Source organism: Tigriopus californicus, chromosome 2, assembly GCF_007210705.1.
Source record: "Tigriopus californicus strain San Diego chromosome 2, Tcal_SD_v2.1, whole genome shotgun sequence".
NCBI classification, from domain to species: Eukaryota; Metazoa; Arthropoda; class Copepoda; order Harpacticoida; family Harpacticidae; genus Tigriopus; species Tigriopus californicus.
The window spans coordinates 3,573,166-3,591,083 of NC_081441.1; the positions used below are offsets into that span (position 1 = coordinate 3,573,166).

Sequence of the window (17,918 nt, forward strand, 5' to 3'; positions counted from 1 at the left end):
AATAGAGTATCTTGAAAAATTGCAATGATAAAAGAGCTATTTCAGATTGATGGAAAACATAAGCAGGTGGTTGGTAATATGCTTGCAATCTATTTCATACCTACGTGTATGTTGTTTCAAAAAGATTTGAGGAAAAAAAATCAGGAACTCCAATTTCACACTTTTCCCTAAAATTGACCACAATTCTTGAAAATTATCATGATCTTTCACAAGTGTTAGGTTTTTTTGCTGAAATGGCTGAAATTGCATAATAATATTGTTGTTAAGCTTGCAAAATTTGCAGATGCAATAAATTCGCAGAAAAATCTCGGGTGTCCAAGTATTTTGCAAAATTTGCGCAAAATCCAGGATGCAAGTTTTGGCCGGCCTTAGTTTTTTATAGTATATTTCAGCCATAATTGTTGCTGTTGTACTGGAGAATGCAATGGGCAGGGTCAAAGTCAGGGATGAGAAATTATCAAAAGCCATTTTCTACCACCTATAAAATGACGACAATTGCATTTAAAAAAGTTTATCGTATTCAGTAACCATCTTGATTTATGTGAAAAATAAATGTAAGTGTTGCAGCTAGGCCTTGGATACTGTAAGTGGTCTATGGATACTGTTATGAACTCAATCAACCATCAAACAGTATTACGAGTAATATCAATATTTGAGGAAAATTTTGCATTTCAGCCAATGCTATATCAATATACTTTGTAGCAAAGGACACTTGAAAAACTTATCCAACCCATATGATCCTTCTTGTCTTTGACATCTTTTAGAATCAAGATCGGCCATTCTAAACACCGGCGGCCATTTTTGACCACCTTCCAGCAATTTCTGCCATTTTTTGCCACTTTCTGCTGCGATTTTCTGCGATTTTCAGCCACTTGTGGCAGAAGGTGCCAAAATTCGATCAATCTCGATTTTTCCCATCACTGTGTGCGATCGAGTTTGAATTTTGCCACCGCAATCGATTGGAGTTAGGGATGCCATTTGACCTAAACTTTTTAAAGTCAAAATGACGACAATGGCATTTAAAAAAAGTTATATCGTATTCCACAGCCATTTTAATAAGTGTGAAAAGAAGTGTAAATGTTGTGGCTAGGCCTTGGATACTTTAAGTGGTCTGTGGATACTGTTATCAATTCAATCAACCTATCAAGCTAATTCTATCAAAATCTTATTGATAATTAGTGCCCCGGGTCACATAATGTCCGGTAAAGAAATTGCGTTCAAGGCAAGGCAAGGCAAGGCAAGAGCAGTTTATTTAGCAGTCTACCCTGCCTCTTCCCATTTTTGGGGGGCCGCGTGACGTTGCAAATAAGGGCCCTTATTCGGTGTCAAGCTTTACCAACGTGGTGCTGAGCGCTCATGTTGTTGTTAGCCCTCGTCGCTTTGACTTTAAGGGTCTTATTGCTTTTGATACAAACATTTGATTCAGCTCAAAAGTAGCTTTTGATTTCTTATGTTCTTGTGTGAAGAATAAATGCATTTGGTTCAGCTGGATAAAAGTTACGTTTCCCCCACTGGACAGCGTCTTCTTGATCAGTGTAAAAGTGGCCACCTCACCCGTTTACAGTCTCCGAACAATGTTGACGTCGTTCTTACCTTGAATTACATCTGAATTTTATTGCAATTGTTGTCAAGTACATTTGAAAACCAAGCACATGATATTAATCACAATTGATATTAATCGACTTTATCTCAGTTGGCAATTTATTACATCATAAAAAATAATTGATCAAGTTTTGCCCACAGCAAGAGTTTGTCGTCTTGTGCATACATGTACTGTGAGAAGTTTGATAGGAAAACGCACTTGTACGTTACATGGGATTCAAAAGCCGGTTCGCCTTCCTCGGTAGGGAAGCTTTGTAAAACTTCATTAAGAAGGATTAATGGCTTTCTTCAAAGAGAAAGTTTCTTGTCCTTGTCAAGGTCCATGAATCTTGTCCACATTGTCTGTTGCACCTATCTATCCATTCTGACCTGGAGTTTCTATCTATGTATCGATCTATGTAGAATATCTTTCAAACCTTCTCATACCGTGATATTGTATTGTGGGGGATTAGACGCCTACTTGTTGTCCATCCCTAGGCTTTGGAGAGGATCCATAAAAGTGATGAAAAGAAGTGGACTAAGAATGTAGCCCTGCGGCGCGCCACGCTCAAATTTTGTCAATGTCGTAGATAAGTTATAAATAATTTGCCCTCAAACGTCGTTTGTAACTTGTGACCATGCACCTGGGCTCGGCTTTGTAAAATGTGAGGAAAAGCAGGATTAGGAAACATTATCTTACAAGTTTTTATTAGGGTATCTTTATTTCAAGACAACTTCATGGCTGAGGAAGTGGTAGCTGTTTAAGAGTACTGCACAGTGTACAGAGGCGCGTTTTTACAATTCAATAACTATTGCCTCTGCACTCAAAGTAAAATTGCCGTAGGTCCAAAGAGGAACATTAAAACCTTGCTTTGATTCCTTGATAAAAGCATTCTTATAAACTTCAAATAGACTTGTTTCATTAAAGCTTTACTGTGCATCATGTCTTTCTCATGAATTATAACCTTATTGCGTTGACGATCATTTCTGATAACTCTATATTGCATGTAAAATATTGCATGGAAACAGGGAATTATGACCACGTTTCTCAGGGACCCAATCATCTCGTTACTGGTTTCGTTGGTTCGACCATTCTCTTTGCATCTTGGGTAGGTTCATTAGCACCCAACGATCACTCCGACTTGCAAACTCATGTTCATTTTCATTTGACTTGGAGTCTCCCAAAAATCTCGAACAAGGACATGCGTAATTTTCTCTACTCAGAGCCGGAAGAAAATGTTCCTTACCATTGAATTGTACGATTTTGATCTTGGGTCTAGCAACTGAGAATTCTAACACCTGACCACTCAAACTTGCAGAGCGAGCCCTCCCTCCCCCCTCACCCCCCTATGGCGTGAGCCAGCCATGGTTCTTTTAGCTTCAGGTCATAATGCTTCCACTTCTACTACAACCACCTTTTAAATTACTTACAGCTATTGCTATCTTCATCTTTTCCCCAAGAATTTGTACTGCACATTGAGTACAGCGTCGTAGCGCAAGTCAGAGGGGGTCACGCGGTCACCCTTTGAAATCAACTTTTTTTTCGTTCCTGAGTGTACAAAATCTCTTTAAAATCATGTCAAGAGGGAAGCATCTGGGATCAGTCATGACAGGACACTTCGACTACGATCATTATGGTAACTTAGTGACTGGGATACAGCTACTTGAGACGCCTAATGACCCAGATTCCGTTTCTTGACCATTCAGAAGAAGATGCTTCCAACAATGGAGAAAAAAAGGAGGAGGAGAAGCAATCCACTAGCTTTTTTTCTAAATGATTTATAACGGGCCAGAAGGGATTAGACAAAAAGACCCGCGTCTTGGACCTGTGTCGACAGAGCTCGTTTCTTTTGAGAGGTGAAAAAAGAAATCGAAACTTGTTCGAGCAACCGGTCAAACGATGAACATCTTTCCAACGACCCCACCAACCCAAATGTAAGGGAGGCCATTGACGTCATAGCGTTAAAAACTCGATCATCATCTACAAGCTCACAATCGAGAGGCATGCTATGTTTTCATCTCTCTCTACGGTAAACGTATCAATCATGTCTAATTCGACCTTATCAATGCAAATGCCATCATTCACTTTGGGCTACAAAAATCGCATTTCCCAAAATCCAATATTGAGATTAAACCATGATGCGAGCAAAAAAATGACTTAAAACCTTCGCCCATGGCATTTTCTAGATCAGTTTCCCGAAGCGAAAGATGCTTGCCACCCTCATTTGGCTCTTAGCTTTGCTTCCAATGACGTTTGGTTTGCAACCCCTGGCAGAAATGATCAAGACCGTGAATGGGGTTAATGGACGGAGTGAACGATGTCACATCGTCATAATGGGATTCCATGACCGCCTGGACACTATTCAAGACTTGAAATACGGAATGACCATAATCAACAAAGCTTTGACTTCCGATCAGATCGAACGATATGCCATGTTCTTTCACGACCAATTTGATTGTTTGTCCTTTTGGGCTGATTTTCGAGGAATGGATAGCAATACATCCGAGCAACTAGATCAAACACTCATTGATGCATTGGTACAGAAACTTCCAACCAGAGACGAAGTGTTCTTGGTGAGGAATTTGGATGCCATCAGAGGCATGCATTATCATCACCCCACCTATATTCTGGAGGAAACAAGGGAAGGTGCGTTAAAAAAATTTAAACCTTATAATGATTCGGTTCATGATTCTGTTTACAGTACAAAACGGAAAAGTAGGCACGGCTCTTTTCCTCACCAACTGAATGTGTGGGGCACAGTTATCGGTTGTTCGGATTCGAAAGTGATGCTCTCAATAATTGCGACAAAGCTGGTTTCAATTACGCACAAGTTGCATTTAGCCCAATGTTTCCAAGTTTGAACTCTAATTAGTGTTCAAGTTAACAATTAATGGGCTACTGACTTTAGATTTTCAACCGTAAGTTAATAAAACAATCTACAATGTAGAGTGGCCATCCTAGCAGACCTGACTGATAGAGGGAGATAGCTCTTCGTCCATTCAAAAGTAGGATAATGCCACGTCATTTGAGTGATAAATTAGTACTACCAATTCTGTTTGTCTGTTTTCACCAGGTTTTTCAGCTCCAATCGCAGAGTGGCTCTTAAGTACATTTTTTTTTCTTTAAGGCTTTCAAGCCACACTTTTAACTTAATCTCTAAAACCAGTAACAGGATTGAAGTTCATTTCTATATCCATTGTCAAACCCTACGTCATATTGGTGGAGATGCTAAACGATATTATTGCCGCACTTCCTTCTCGAACTTGTAATTACTTTAGGAGAATAAGACGTGTATTTTCGTTTGGAAGTTTTAGTTTGTACTATATTTTACGAATAAAAAATAAAAGCATGAAACTAGGTTAGCCAGCACTAGATATTGTATTTGTTATTGCCGAATAGCGCCATTTAAGTGCAAATGGACGAAAAGTTACTTAAGGCAGGGACTTCTAGAGATGTGGACTGCGAAAGGAAGCAAGAACATCTTACCTCCTAAAGCGTTCACTTTATTTCAAGTAAGCACTTCAAACGACCATAAGATCTGGATAAATAAATGAACTTGGTCAAGTTTGAGCCCAAAGATTTATAAAGGGAGCTCAGAAGAAATGTCTAAAGTTATGTACTAAACACAGCTCAAAATTCAAAGTTTCAGTCTGCTCTTGGTTAGCCTCGTGAGCTTTTGACAACATTACTTCGAAACGAATCACTTTACAGGTAAATAATGTAAAAAATAATCTGCGTTCAGTTGAAGAGATCTACGTTTCTTATTTTATAGCTTTAATTCGAAAAGTGACTCAGAGTTCCTATGACCAAGAGCAATTTTGGCGGGAAACCCATTCACAGTCCATTTTTCTAGAAGTCGTGCTTTAGCCTACAACCACCTTTGGTTTCTTTGAATATGGTGCTGGTCTTTGAAAACTGTTGTTCATCGAAAGAATTCGTGACTAGATTTGAAATACTGAAGGATGATTGATTAAAATTCCTTTTTTGTTAAAATTTGAAATTTGTTAGCATCTAGCATCACAAAAAAATGGACACATTAAAAATTGAATATCTTTTTCCGCTGGTTTCTAATTGTTCGAGCTCAACTGAAACGGGTGTCGATTTCTCTCACCTGAATGGTGAGGGAAACAGGGACAAGTTGTGACGCAACTAAATCGTGTTTAAGATCTTGAAGGATTGGACGGTCACGTCCGTATTCCGATTTGGCTCTACATAGTGGTTTTACCATTTCATTTCAATCTAGAAGATCCGTTAGGCGGCTAAAAAAACAGGTCACAATCTCGTTTGGCAGACCTTAACAACAACTCTGGGCTTGTTTGATTCCACATTGTGCACTTGAATTTAGATCATGAATGGCGTATCTTTAGCATTCGATGAGAAAACATGTACGGTACTTTTAATGTCATAGGGCCAGAACCACTTAAAAAGTGGACCATCAGGTGGAAACTTTCATTAGCTCGTTCTGTCTACATCAAATGGAATTGCTTCCCTCTCAAGGACTTGAGCTGTTAAATGCAAAGCGAGTACTCATTCATTATATGGTTGTCGCAATCTACATACACCCTGAAACATAGATTCAGTGCTTTTCTTAAAAGCGTTTAATCCAACTTAGATTTGAAAAAAACAGTTTTGTCTCTATCTTTGGGCTTTATAGATGCATTTCCTATTCGGACATTGTCCAAATCGTTTTACAAGGTTTGGTTCTGAGATGTTGAACTCTTTTTCGTTCGTTTCCGATTTATAGTCATGTCAGGGTGTAGTATATCATGGCAATTTTCAAATCACGCTAAACCCTCTTGGCAAGTTAATCTTAATAATGACATTTTTGGGGAGAAAGCTGTTATGGGAGCATAATGCCTATGCGGTGTAACTTATCCTCTTTCAGGTTCTTTGAGAAACTTTCGGGTCCTTCTTTGATGCAAAAGTTTCTTCAACGCTCAAAGTAGTTAAGATAATTGCCCAAATTGCTCTCCTTCAGAAGCTTAGTATTCATGTCGAATGATATAAAATTAGACTGTGGACGAGACTCCATAAGTTTGAGAGCGGACTTGGTTCAAATTTACTCCAAGATAAACCAGGCCTTGAACCTTTCGGTCGATGTTATTAAACACTCCACTCGTAGATTATGGCAGTAGGAGTATTGAGCACCAATCGTTCATGAAACGTTTATGGGCAGTCCTCCAGATATATCGGACGTTTAAGTCAAGAGGTTACACCAAAATCATCTTGAATATGCTTCACCCGTTTGGGCTCCAATGAGTTCAGTAGGTATGCAAAAAGGCGAACAAGTCCAAAAGTGTTTTGCTAGGAGCACTGAGGATATGAGAGAGCTCTCGTATTGGCAGAGGTTAGAACGGTTGGGATTGTACAGTACTCAGAGAAGGTACGAAAGATATCTGATTTTGTACGTCTTCAAAAGTATCTATGAGCTTTGTCCCAACCCAGGATTTAGGGTCAATTGTAGCGACCTTAGAGGCTTGACGTGCGTTTTGAGAGCACCTTCAAGCCCTCGAGAATCCAGACAAGTTAAAACAATGAAGTCCAACCCTCTTCTTTCTCGGGCGCCTGCATTGTTCGATTTGCTGCCTTCAAATATTCGTAGGATATATTTGTGCTGTTGATCGGATAGCATCCTTAAAGACAGGCTTGGACAATTTTTCAACTAGCCTTCCAGATCAACCCGAGTATTAAGGATCAATTCGGCTTGCCAGCTCTACATATTTCGTTGATGGATCAGAAATTATATGAAGATCAACAGGTTTTAAAAATAGGCGAAATGTAACCTCTCATTTTACTAGAATAGGGTATTACATTTCCGGTAAATGGAAGAAAAGCCTGTGAAAAAAACCCTCTCAAATTGACCTGAAGAGGAAAGAGGAAATACATATTTTTTTTTATTAGATCGAAACATTACAAAATCACATGTTTTTCAAAATGGAAACGAAAGCATCAACCACAGTCACTTACTCTACAGTCATATTCCCTTTTTCTAAATTTGTAATTGTGAACATTAATCCCCAAATTTGTCATCATATATCTATTATCCCTGAACTAGGGACGGGCAAAATGTCCAAAATAGCAAAGCCTTTTCGAGACAAAAAGGTGCAAAGAAATAAGCCTAAAAGTGCAAAAAGAGGTGCAAAATGGGCTGAAAGTATAACAAAAGATGCAAATAAAATAAAAAAGAAGGCATACTCAAATATATTTTTCAAAGTTGTACAAATTTGACAGGCGTCTTCTTAAAAACCGAGTTTTGCCTCAGTTTTGGGCCACAATGTTTTTAAATGAGGGCAAGGAATACATATTTTCCTGGTTTCTTGCACTTGATCTGCGCCATTGATCTAACTGAAGAAAAAAAGTAGATTTTTTCTTCTTCTTGAAACAGATAAATTAGTTAGCTTAGAGAAAGTAAGGAAAGGTGAGGAGTGCAAATGTGTAAAAAGGGGTCTTTAGTGACAAAAGTTCTTTTTTGCACAATTTGTTCGTCCCTATCCATATCACCGACTATCAAAATCCCCCAAATGTTCCCAACGACTGAAGGACAACTCATCGATCAATTGAAGGGAATGAGCTCAAAAAGAGCGTGGGTATGCTGAGGAGAAACCGTAGCAGAGGGTCCCCAGAGGCCCGCGGAAGTTCTAGATAAGACGCGACTTCTTCTACCACCCCAATGTTCAACGTTCAACAAGAAAACAACCAACCCTATGACACGCTTCCGCTTTCGGTCAGCCTACGTGCGATGTTGGCTATGTCTCTTCGCCCTCTAAACTCAAAAGGGGACAGACAGGCCCAACAGCACAATTGATTGTTTATATAAAATGTGGTCAACGGTTTTCCTTCAGTTGGCCAACAGCAGTGTAGTGGAATAGACTAAGTTTCATTTAAATATCGGTCCTACTCGCCCGTACACTATCCCTCCTCCAATTTAGCGGCACCACCAACCTGCAGTTCAGGAATAGTGATTCAAGATGGTTCAGGGCAGCTTTCCAATGTACAACGATCAAATGGAACAGAACGAATCCTACTACAGCCACGTCCCGGCGTATGTCACTCAAATTGTGAAAATGGCTCCCTCTAAGCTGCGCATGATCCGGATTGTCATGGTCTTGAGCGCCTTCTTCCTGGTACAATTTGTGGCGAACGCCCAAATTGAATCGTTCAAGCAATCGCAACCGGAAAAGGACTTGACCGAGGGGGGAATTGTCTCCAACCCTCGAAAGAGAACGCCTTCTGACAGCGTCTGGATTGTCACCCCAATCGACATCCCCAATTTGGAGCATGTCGAATGGAGCATGGACGAGGACCTCGATACGTTGAAGACCGAACCGACTCGCTTAGGGGTGCTGACCCACATCTTCTTGGCCAATCCGTTGCTCTTCATTGCTTTGACGGTCCATAAGGTTATCGCCCATTTGACTAGGAACTGGTTCAAGGATGAAGAAGAGAGGGATTTCTTAATGCCTCGCCGTTGGATTGTGGAGGAATTCGCCGAAGAAGAACGTAGGGACTACGAATGCCGCAAGAAATTCGGTGACCGATCCGTGACCGAATATCTGGCCAAGCTCAGAACCAATGGCGGAACCTTGGAGGATGCCCTGAACGAAGTTAGGCCTAAAAGCATTTAAGAGCTGTTTTGAGATTGAACATAACCCCGTAAATAATAATAATAAATAGGTTTTGCAATCCAACTCGTTTGAAATGTTAATTCATTGAGGTTTTTTTTATTTTGTAATTTTTATCCGTCCGATACTGCACGTTTTCAGGAGCATACATGTATATATGAGCTTTATGCCAATCCAGGTTTTATGATCCATTCTGCGGCCTTGGAGGCTAAGTGTGCGTTTTTGTTAGCACCCTCAAGCCCTCGAGAATTCCGGTTAGTTAAAAGATTAAATCCTCTTCAATTCTTTCTCGGGTTCGTTCATGACTCGATTTGCTTCTCTCAAATATTCGTAAGAAATACATACGTGTTTATCTGTTAGCAAGTTTTCAATCAGACATGGACAACAACTTGAAGGCCAATATCCCTGATCAACCCTATTTTCAAAGGCTAGCTCGTCCTGCCAACTCCAGGTTGCTGGGGGATCAGACATTATACAAATATATGGTTGAAATTAGGAATATTTTTTTTTCTACTTTAAACTGCTGACATTCCAAGTATGAGGTTCCCGAAAAAGAAAAAAAATACACACTATATTGCTTGGACCTTAAGATATGCTCATTAGTTGACGAGTTGTTTTTTGCATTATTGGGTAGAGTACTAATATAAAAGGCAGTAAAACTAAAGACTTGGGTTTTATCGAATTGAAAGTATATTCGAATTTAAGTACATACATGCTAACCATGATATTTTTTATTAAATGGTGTACAATAAATGCGAGTTACTAGATACGTTGCATATAACCCTAGTCATGCTTTTCCGCTTAAAAACACTTTGTGGTCACTGCGTGTGTGATATGTAGAAATAAAGCAAGTTTGACATTGTTCGAGAATTGGCAATGGACACATTGATATGCAGGACCATTAAAATGTGGGAGGTTCTTATTTTTCGCTGAAGTAAATATCTCTTTTACACTTTTTCTCAAGGAATGTATACTCTTCTCCTGGGTTGTCCAAATCAAGCGGATCTAATCCTTCTCAATGTTTGGGACATAAACAAGGATTATCAAGTCTTGGCGAGCAATCAAGTTCGAAACCGGTGTCCTCACGTATTTCACGGGGCTCATCTGACCATCAGCTGTCGGGGTCTGCCTCCATTTAACATCTGGAAACCAGATGGTTCGGTTCACGGAGTCGATGTGGACCTTATTCAAATTCTGAGTGAGGCTTTTGGCTTCACCTATCGTATCATTACTGAGCCAGTGATGGGTAGCCTAATCCCCAACTCCAACAACCAATGGTTGGGAGTCGTTGGAAGCGTAAGTTTAAAGGGTTATTCAGGTAGCCAGGCCGTGATCAATATCAAATTTGACAGGTCAAAAACGGCACCTCCACCATTGGGATTGGAAATCCAGCCTTGGATGCGGGACGTTATTTGGCTGTGGATTATTCCGTCATGATGTACACGATCGATACCAATTTTATCGCCACTTACCCGAAGCCAACGCCCCCTTACGAGAATCTGCTGAAACCCTTCAGTGCCTATCTTTGGGTCTGTTTAATCTTCACATTGGTAGTGCTCTCGACGGTCTTGGTAGCGATTGGCAGATACCTTGAACAGCAACCTATGGAAAAGATAATAACACTTCCATTCATGTCATTAGTCGAGCAAAGTTAGTGGTGAAGTCATTCTTCAAAAGATTCTTAAAAACCATATTTGGGTATTCTTTCGATTTTTTTAGACATCCCAGATTCGCGCTTTAAGAGCAAGGTCTCGAAATTTTTAATCGGCTTGTGGTATTTGACGGTGTTTTTCATTTTATCCGGATATTCGTGTAACCTAAGAGCGTTCCTGGTAGCCACGGAGTACGAAAAGCCAATAGATACAGCGGAGGACATTTTGGCTTTGCATAAGGAGTTCTTTCTTCCTTTAGGTTGGATTTCTTAGAAATATTTATGATGGAAGAAATGACAGTTGTGTTCGATTCTGTTTTCTTTTCCTTCTAGGAACTTCTTTGGAGTTTTCGATCGTTAATAGCCCCAAAAAAGTGTATCAGAAGCTGCATGACATTTCAAAAGGGTTCTATTTGGAAAATGGTTGGCTGTCACCTCCGGTTGAGAAATCCCTTCTGGCCTCAAAAGGTGTGATAATATTCCCAAAGGAACCCGTTCAAATGCAGTTTGACACCTTTCAGAAGGCCTTTGGATATCAACCTTTTAGGTTTGTGAAATAATCTTAATAGAATATTTCCCAATATTAGTTTCTTTGATGTGACGCAGATTGAACCATTTAAAAATTGGAAGGTCTATCATGTTTCTTGAGTTTTAGAATTTCACCTCGAAAAGATATTTGGTTGGTTGGGCTGGATGGACAAGAGTTTTTACATTTTTGTCAACACGATGCCTTGAAATATTGTTGCCTTAAAACAACATGTATCTGTCATCAAACGAAAAGATTGTTTGCTTCATGGCAAGTTAAAAGGGCGACAAAGAAAAATATCTTTGTTATGTCACACGTTTTAAATACTATTAGACAAAGAGTACGTCAACTGTGTGCTTGAATTCAATCCACTTGATTTCCTCTTATTTAGCTACTGATCTCCTTTGAGTTCTCGTTGCTACTATCATGTTATTGATTATAGATAAATTGAAAACTATATATGATAATATTATGGCAATGCCCAGACAGGGCACACCAAATGAGGTACGGTAATATTGGTGTGATAAGATTATAAAATATATCCAGGCAAGGATACTTGCAACAAAGATTTCTTTGAAAGATGGGATGGGTTTCAGTTGCTTTTCCGTTTGTTTTCTTAATTTCGTTTTCTCACCCTAAATATGTCAACTAGACTGTCGAGCAAAGTTTTGGTGGCAAATTCATAAATTTACTAACTCGAAATTGAGCTTTCAAATTGGAACCCAAACTTATCCCTCATACGGTACACTAGAAGAATACAATACCGGGTATATGGCTCTCTGTTCATCCCTATTTAGATGTCAAAAGTGTTTGTAATTTTACCCTTGTCCGATTTGAAAAGTCTTTCAGATGGGTTGGTGGTGTATTCATGGTGTTGGAATGGATCAGCAATAAATTGTTCTACGAAGAATACCTACTTAATGTCAGACATCTTAGAGCGTATTCTTGTATTTATACCTTATTTCTGTCCACAACCAGTAGCGGGAGACGAGAATGAAAAGGAGAACACTGCTAATTGTCAATAATTGAAAACGAAAATCATCAGATAATATTGTGTTGCCTCTGGCAATGGTAATTGTAACTATAAAACAAGGTCCTCCTTTCATCATAAAGCATCCTCTAAGAGTATTCTTTGCGCGCCAGCTTTTACGAGGCAAAAGATAACAGCTGAAAGGCTAAAAGGGGGGCATTCCTGAGCGTAGAGGCACTAGCTATTACCAACTGAAGTAGCGAAGTTCAATGGTTAACCATTTAGCTCCGGAGAAACCACGACAAACTCGTTATCACTCTTTTTGGCCTTTGCTTTCTATGCTTTCAGGATCAGCAAAAGTCGGGCTTTTGAATACCACGCCGGATTTTTGTTCCCCAAATTTGCGGAGTGGAGAAACGATGTGAATGTGATTTTAGGGCAACTCACAAATATGGGCTTTGTTGAGAAACTGAAGAGAGAATACTATCCCGTTGGATCGCTCATCGAAGGGGACGAAAATCGTGACAATGGCCAGATTCGCCCATTCGGTTTCCAGCACTTTTACGCCGGATTTATTTGCCTCGGCGTAGGATTAGCCCTGGCCTCCATCGCCTTCTTGGTTGAAATGGCGAAGCTCCGTATTTAAACACAAATTATGGTTTTGTTAGATGTATATCTGTCTAATGTCAATATTGGATGAAATGGAGCTAGGGTTCAAACTCAAGATTGGTATTCTGAAATTTCGTGTTTGAGCAAAAATGTGTTTTGTCATGTATATCTTTGTAATGTATTGATGTTGGGCGAATTGGAGCTACGGTTAAAACTCAAGATTGACATTCCGGGAACATAGACGATGGGACTCGGATGGAAGCTTGATCTGCTCTTGTTTCCTTGAGGGCTCCTGAAGCGTCTTGGCTCCACCCAAACTCGGTAAATTTCTCAATTTTGGAACTGGTTTGGCTTCCGCCAGCAATAATCAGATCAAGGTTGAGCACTCCAATCTGAAAGTTAAAGAAAGACCTTGATTTTTTTACATAACAGTCATAGAGATTTCGTGTTGCGTAGGAAGCCTATTGGCCGCAATAGAAATAGCCATTTCATGCCGAAAGAAAAATGGATCTCAAGTGACTCACACTAGGGCGTCGAGTTCGTTCCTCAGAAAATGGAGGGAGATCCGTGTTCCAAGCCATATCTGGAAGATCTTCACTTCCGATGTTTAAAGTTTCCACTTTGTTCTTCAACGAAGATCCACCCACTGCCACTACGATGCTTGAGTTGAATTCAGTGAGATAAAGGTCACAACCTAATCCAACCCCCTCTTGATTAGGGATGGATGTCCAAGAATCGGCTTGGTTTGGATTGAAATATCCCGAGAGCGATCCAATCACGAAAATGTTCCCCTTGGGGGAAGCGACTGCGCACAAATCGCTTGATGCGCTGGGCAATTTCATGTCCAACGTGACCCAGCCTATCTGTGAATAAAACAACTTGTGAAGGTGTTAAGTACCTCCAAGAGTTCATACATTAAATATCTCACTTCGATGTCAGCCAGATCCAAGAAGTAGATTTGATCTGAATAGACATATTGGGTTGGTCCACCTCCATCGTATTTAGTGTGATAGCCACCAATGACATAAAACACGCTACCAACCATTGTATAGCCAGAGTAAGCCAGAAGCTCAGGCATGTCTGGTCCCTCTTGCCACATCCTTTATGTTGGAAAGAACGAGTCTGTAGTGGATTCTAAACTCTTAGAAGCAGGGAAAACGTTATAATACCTTGTATCCAAATCTAACATTTGACAATCTTTGAATGAGGATATGGGAGGTCCACTATTGTCCAGACCACCACAAGCAATTAAGGAGCGATTCCAGTACCCTGCTGACATCCCTCGTCTACCGGGTGAACCGTAAGGTTGAGGAATTTCCGGGATCTCCACATCGCATTCAAATCCAATGGAATTTACCACCGCCACAGTGGAAGGGCTTGTTCCACTCAGTAATACAAGAACTAATCATCGAAAATGTGATACTATTTTTTGTTCATGTAAATAGGGAATAGTTGAAATGAAACTTACCTTCTTGCGGGATCTCTCTGGCATCTTGAGGATAAGGCAGCACGAATATTACCCAAACAAACACGTTTAGCAATTTCATTATTGACGAAAAAGTAAAAACTAAAGCAAGAACCGAACACTGAGCTTGAGGAGACTCTGGGTAAGAAGTATATCAATATCAGAGGCGATCATGGACTACACTTTGCTGAGTTAGATTATATGTTGTGATACGTCATGTTTTGTTTGAAAATTTGTCCTTATCTTTTTGACAAGTTTGTGAGATACAATGATTGGCTTGGCAATAACACAATAGGTTACTTTAAAGACAAGTTTGAAACAGAGTCATCATGATCGTATATGCAGAATAATAACACAATAGGTTACTTTAAAGACAAGTTTGAAACAGAGTCATCATGATCGTATATGCAGAATAATAAATCCAGTAGACCGAAACGTCTAGTTTGTTCAACCATGAAATGATTCACGAGACTGATTCATACCCTGTGACACTGGATTGACGGTGTTTCAGAAACTATGCAAACGCTTCATTAAGTTCCTTGATAGATTATAACCTTGCGGCATCCCAACATGTTCGACACCAATGCTCAAGGACATGATGAGCTAGTTGCAAAATGGACCAGTGCCAACCCTCTACCTGGATACCATTGGATACAACGAGACCCAATCTAAAAGTAGCACCAAACCGAGGACCTGTGGAGAAACCATGGAGCCGTCCAGCTGGAGAACCTTCCGCTCTCCAGAAAGCGCGCCAAGGATCTGCAAACAGTTTCTAGCCCCCTTCTTTTGGGCTAGTAGTGATCTAGGCTACTGGTGGTGTTGTCGACATGCGCTGACCGGAATGAGCCCAAAAAGGGTTGGGACTAGCCGTGTCTTAAGGTGACATTCGAATTGACGACACCAATTAACATCAGTTATTCCACAACCCAAGGAGTTTCTTGGGGGTGTGTTTCTAAGAAGTAAAGCTTTGGCCGGAAAATTTAGCCAGGTACTCACTTCAAACCTATATCAATTGAGTCTGAAATATGCTCATGTCTGATGCGAGCACCACTCACACGTGTTTACCGTGATAGTACATGGATCAAGCTCGAATCGGCTGAGGAACACGAACATTACCCAAACTTAGAAACTAAGTTGCCCAACCATGTCTCAACATCAAAATCAGGATCAATTGGACCCTGATCTCTCTACCCTTGACCGACAGCTTAGCAATATTCTGGTGACCCCTCGTCTGTTACCATCGGCAGGACCTCCAAGCCTCAGGACCCAATCCCTACCTCCCCATCCTTTGACCCCTGACCTCAGTCGTTTGGATCGGAGTTTGTCGAGAATCTTTCAGGTAAGAGATTGAAAGGCTAAACCTATCTTGAAGGCAATATATCAGTGCTTTTTTGTGATTCCAGTTTCAGCAGCAAAGTGCAGCCTCTGAAGTTCAAACGTCAAACACTGCTGAGGGCACGAGCCGAGATGAAACCAGTGGAATTGTTTCTGGANAGCAGCAAAGTGCAGCCTCTGAAGTTCAAACGTCAAACACTGCTGAGGGCACGAGCCGAGATGAAACCAGTGGAATTGTTTCTGGAGACACGGAAGCATCAGCCAGTACTAGCCATTCTACTCCAAGAGAGGAGGAGCCACCAATCCAAGCTAAAACTACCCGTGAAGTCGTCCAGGATTTGGAGACTATTCTTTCCTCTGCTTTTAGTTCCGACGTTTGGAATGGCCGAGGCGAGCCTAATGCCATCAGGGAGGCCTTCAGTTGTGTAGTCGTCCCCTTATTCAAGGTTATTGGCCGTCACGTGAATTTCGTTTTGGAGGGATTGGAGGCCAAATATGCAGAGACCAATGATGATCAGTGGATCAATTTACACGAGCTTGCCAGCAATCTTGTTTGGAACAAGGGCTTTCATGAACCTGTAAGTGATGACGAAGCCAATACCCCCTGTTCCTCCCCTGAGGAAGAGCGGGAATACCATCTCCGGGATGCCCTGAATGTGCTTGAAAGATTGAAAGGCCAGATCCAACAATTGGCACAGGGCTCTTCTCATAACCTACCCACGGATCCCAAAGTTACCATGGGCTCCCATGAGGGCCCCCCGTCACCAGAAAATGATTATTCCCCAATTGAAGTAGAACCCTCGGTACTGAGTCCGAAGAAAGCCGTTACTGGCCTCTGTGAACCGCAATCTGTTCGAACTGTTTCCGTCCCTGATCCTCTTAGCCATGGGTCTTCTTTTGCCATCATTTCTAGCGAAACCCTCGACGCCTCGAATTGTCCTTCCTCTTATGCCGGAATGACCCCTCACACCCAAAGCAGTTCCAATGGCGCCTCCTCCTTTGACGAAATCACTCCACCCTCCACCGAATCATTCGAGCGAGTCTCGCAAGCCCATTCCCAAGAATCCATTCCTCCCACCTTAATCATGGAAGAGGAAGTTGCCATAAACTTGGTTAACTCGGGCTCAAGCTCGGACCACCTTGATTCCGGACCCAGTCCATCCACTTGGGATATGACATCTGGTCTCACCTCTCAGGCTAGTGCTCCGGTTGCCTTGTCTTCATCCATTTCTCCCCATGGAGATATTTGTCCTCAAAAGGGAAAAGGGTCTTCCCAAGAGTTGGCCCTTGGACCCGACTTTTCTGAATCGCCCCTCCATGGGCCTGATCTCTCGGAAGAAGCGCAGATAACGACCCATGCCGATCCCCTTAATCATCCCAGATTCCAGGTGACCTTGCTGGATCCAGCCTTGCTCGAACACCCAGACCCACTTCCGGCTCCACCACCTCTGCCAGTGGCCACTATGCCCAGTGCCTTCCCTGCCGTTCAGCAACGTATCCTAAACCACACTTATAGGGTGGCAAAAGCTCGTCATACCGCAGAAATCCACCGTAGAATGGCAGAGTCCAGTTTGGTGCCAAACCCTGACAGCTTTCGTAATGCCCCATCTCATGTTTTTCAGCCGCCCAGATCTCGACCGTCTGCCACCCCAAGCGCCCTAACCTCGCACGTAGAGCGGGCACAACCGGTTCCACCCACCTTGCCACCCAATGCCATTCCAATTCAACGTCCTACGGCCAATGCCATCCGGCAACTTAATGCTCGTCAATTGGACACGGATCAACGGACTCAAGAGTGGAACGCCAAAAGGGAAGAATTCGTACGAAAGGAGCAAGAAGCTCGTTTGGAAAGGATTCGTCTTGAACATGCCAACGCCCAATTTGGATTGAAACAACCGGTGGTGGTGATGCCACCCCCAGCTTTAATGGAATATAACGTGGAAGGACGGATCGGGGACAAGAACGATGTGGCAGTGTTAAATGTTTTGCCCGAGAATCGACCCGAGGTTGCACCCCCCGCCAATTTCCACCGCCGAAGAAGACCCTCTCAAGCAACTCCCCCAACTAATCCATCATCCACAATCCAAGAAATTGAAAATTGCTATCGTGATCCATCGCGTCTCTGAGGTTCGACTGTCTTTTTCCTTCGCAATTGTGC

At 41.6% G+C, this 17,918-nt stretch overlaps 3 protein-coding genes across 3 annotated transcripts in view; 2 read left to right on the top strand and 1 right to left on the bottom strand.

Moving 5' to 3' along the window:
• Window positions 1-3,755: 3,755 nt before the first annotated feature.
• On the top strand, window positions 3,756-13,156 carry LOC131892805 (glutamate receptor ionotropic, kainate 5-like). The gene is made up of 6 exons (XM_059242656.1): window positions 3,756-4,228; window positions 10,169-10,500; window positions 10,557-10,854; window positions 10,924-11,115; window positions 11,189-11,402; window positions 12,700-13,156. The coding sequence occupies exons 1-6, from the start codon at window positions 3,790-3,792 to the stop codon at window positions 12,995-12,997; spliced, it is 1,773 nt and encodes a 590-aa protein (XP_059098639.1). The 5' UTR covers window positions 3,756-3,789; the 3' UTR covers window positions 12,998-13,156.
• LOC131892806 (uncharacterized) lies at window positions 13,082-14,460 on the bottom strand (the record flags this gene model as incomplete). The annotated part of the gene is given in 5 exon segments (XM_059242658.1): window positions 13,082-13,352; window positions 13,485-13,823; window positions 13,889-14,060; window positions 14,130-14,361; window positions 14,429-14,460. Coding segments are annotated over 5 exon segments (952 nt in total), but the record flags the coding sequence as incomplete, so codon positions are not given.
• A 1,015-nt stretch (window positions 14,461-15,475) lies between these two features.
• LOC131892807 (uncharacterized) overlaps window positions 15,476-17,918 on the top strand; it is a 2,959-nt gene continuing 516 nt past the window's right edge. The window contains exons 1-2 of the mRNA XM_059242659.1: window positions 15,476-15,764; window positions 15,829-17,887. Coding sequence (XP_059098642.1) covers window positions 15,570-15,764; window positions 15,829-17,886 — 2,253 coding nt within the window. The 5' untranslated portion in view covers window positions 15,476-15,569 and the 3' untranslated portion in view covers window position 17,887. The remainder of the gene's footprint in view (window positions 15,765-15,828; window positions 17,888-17,918) is intronic.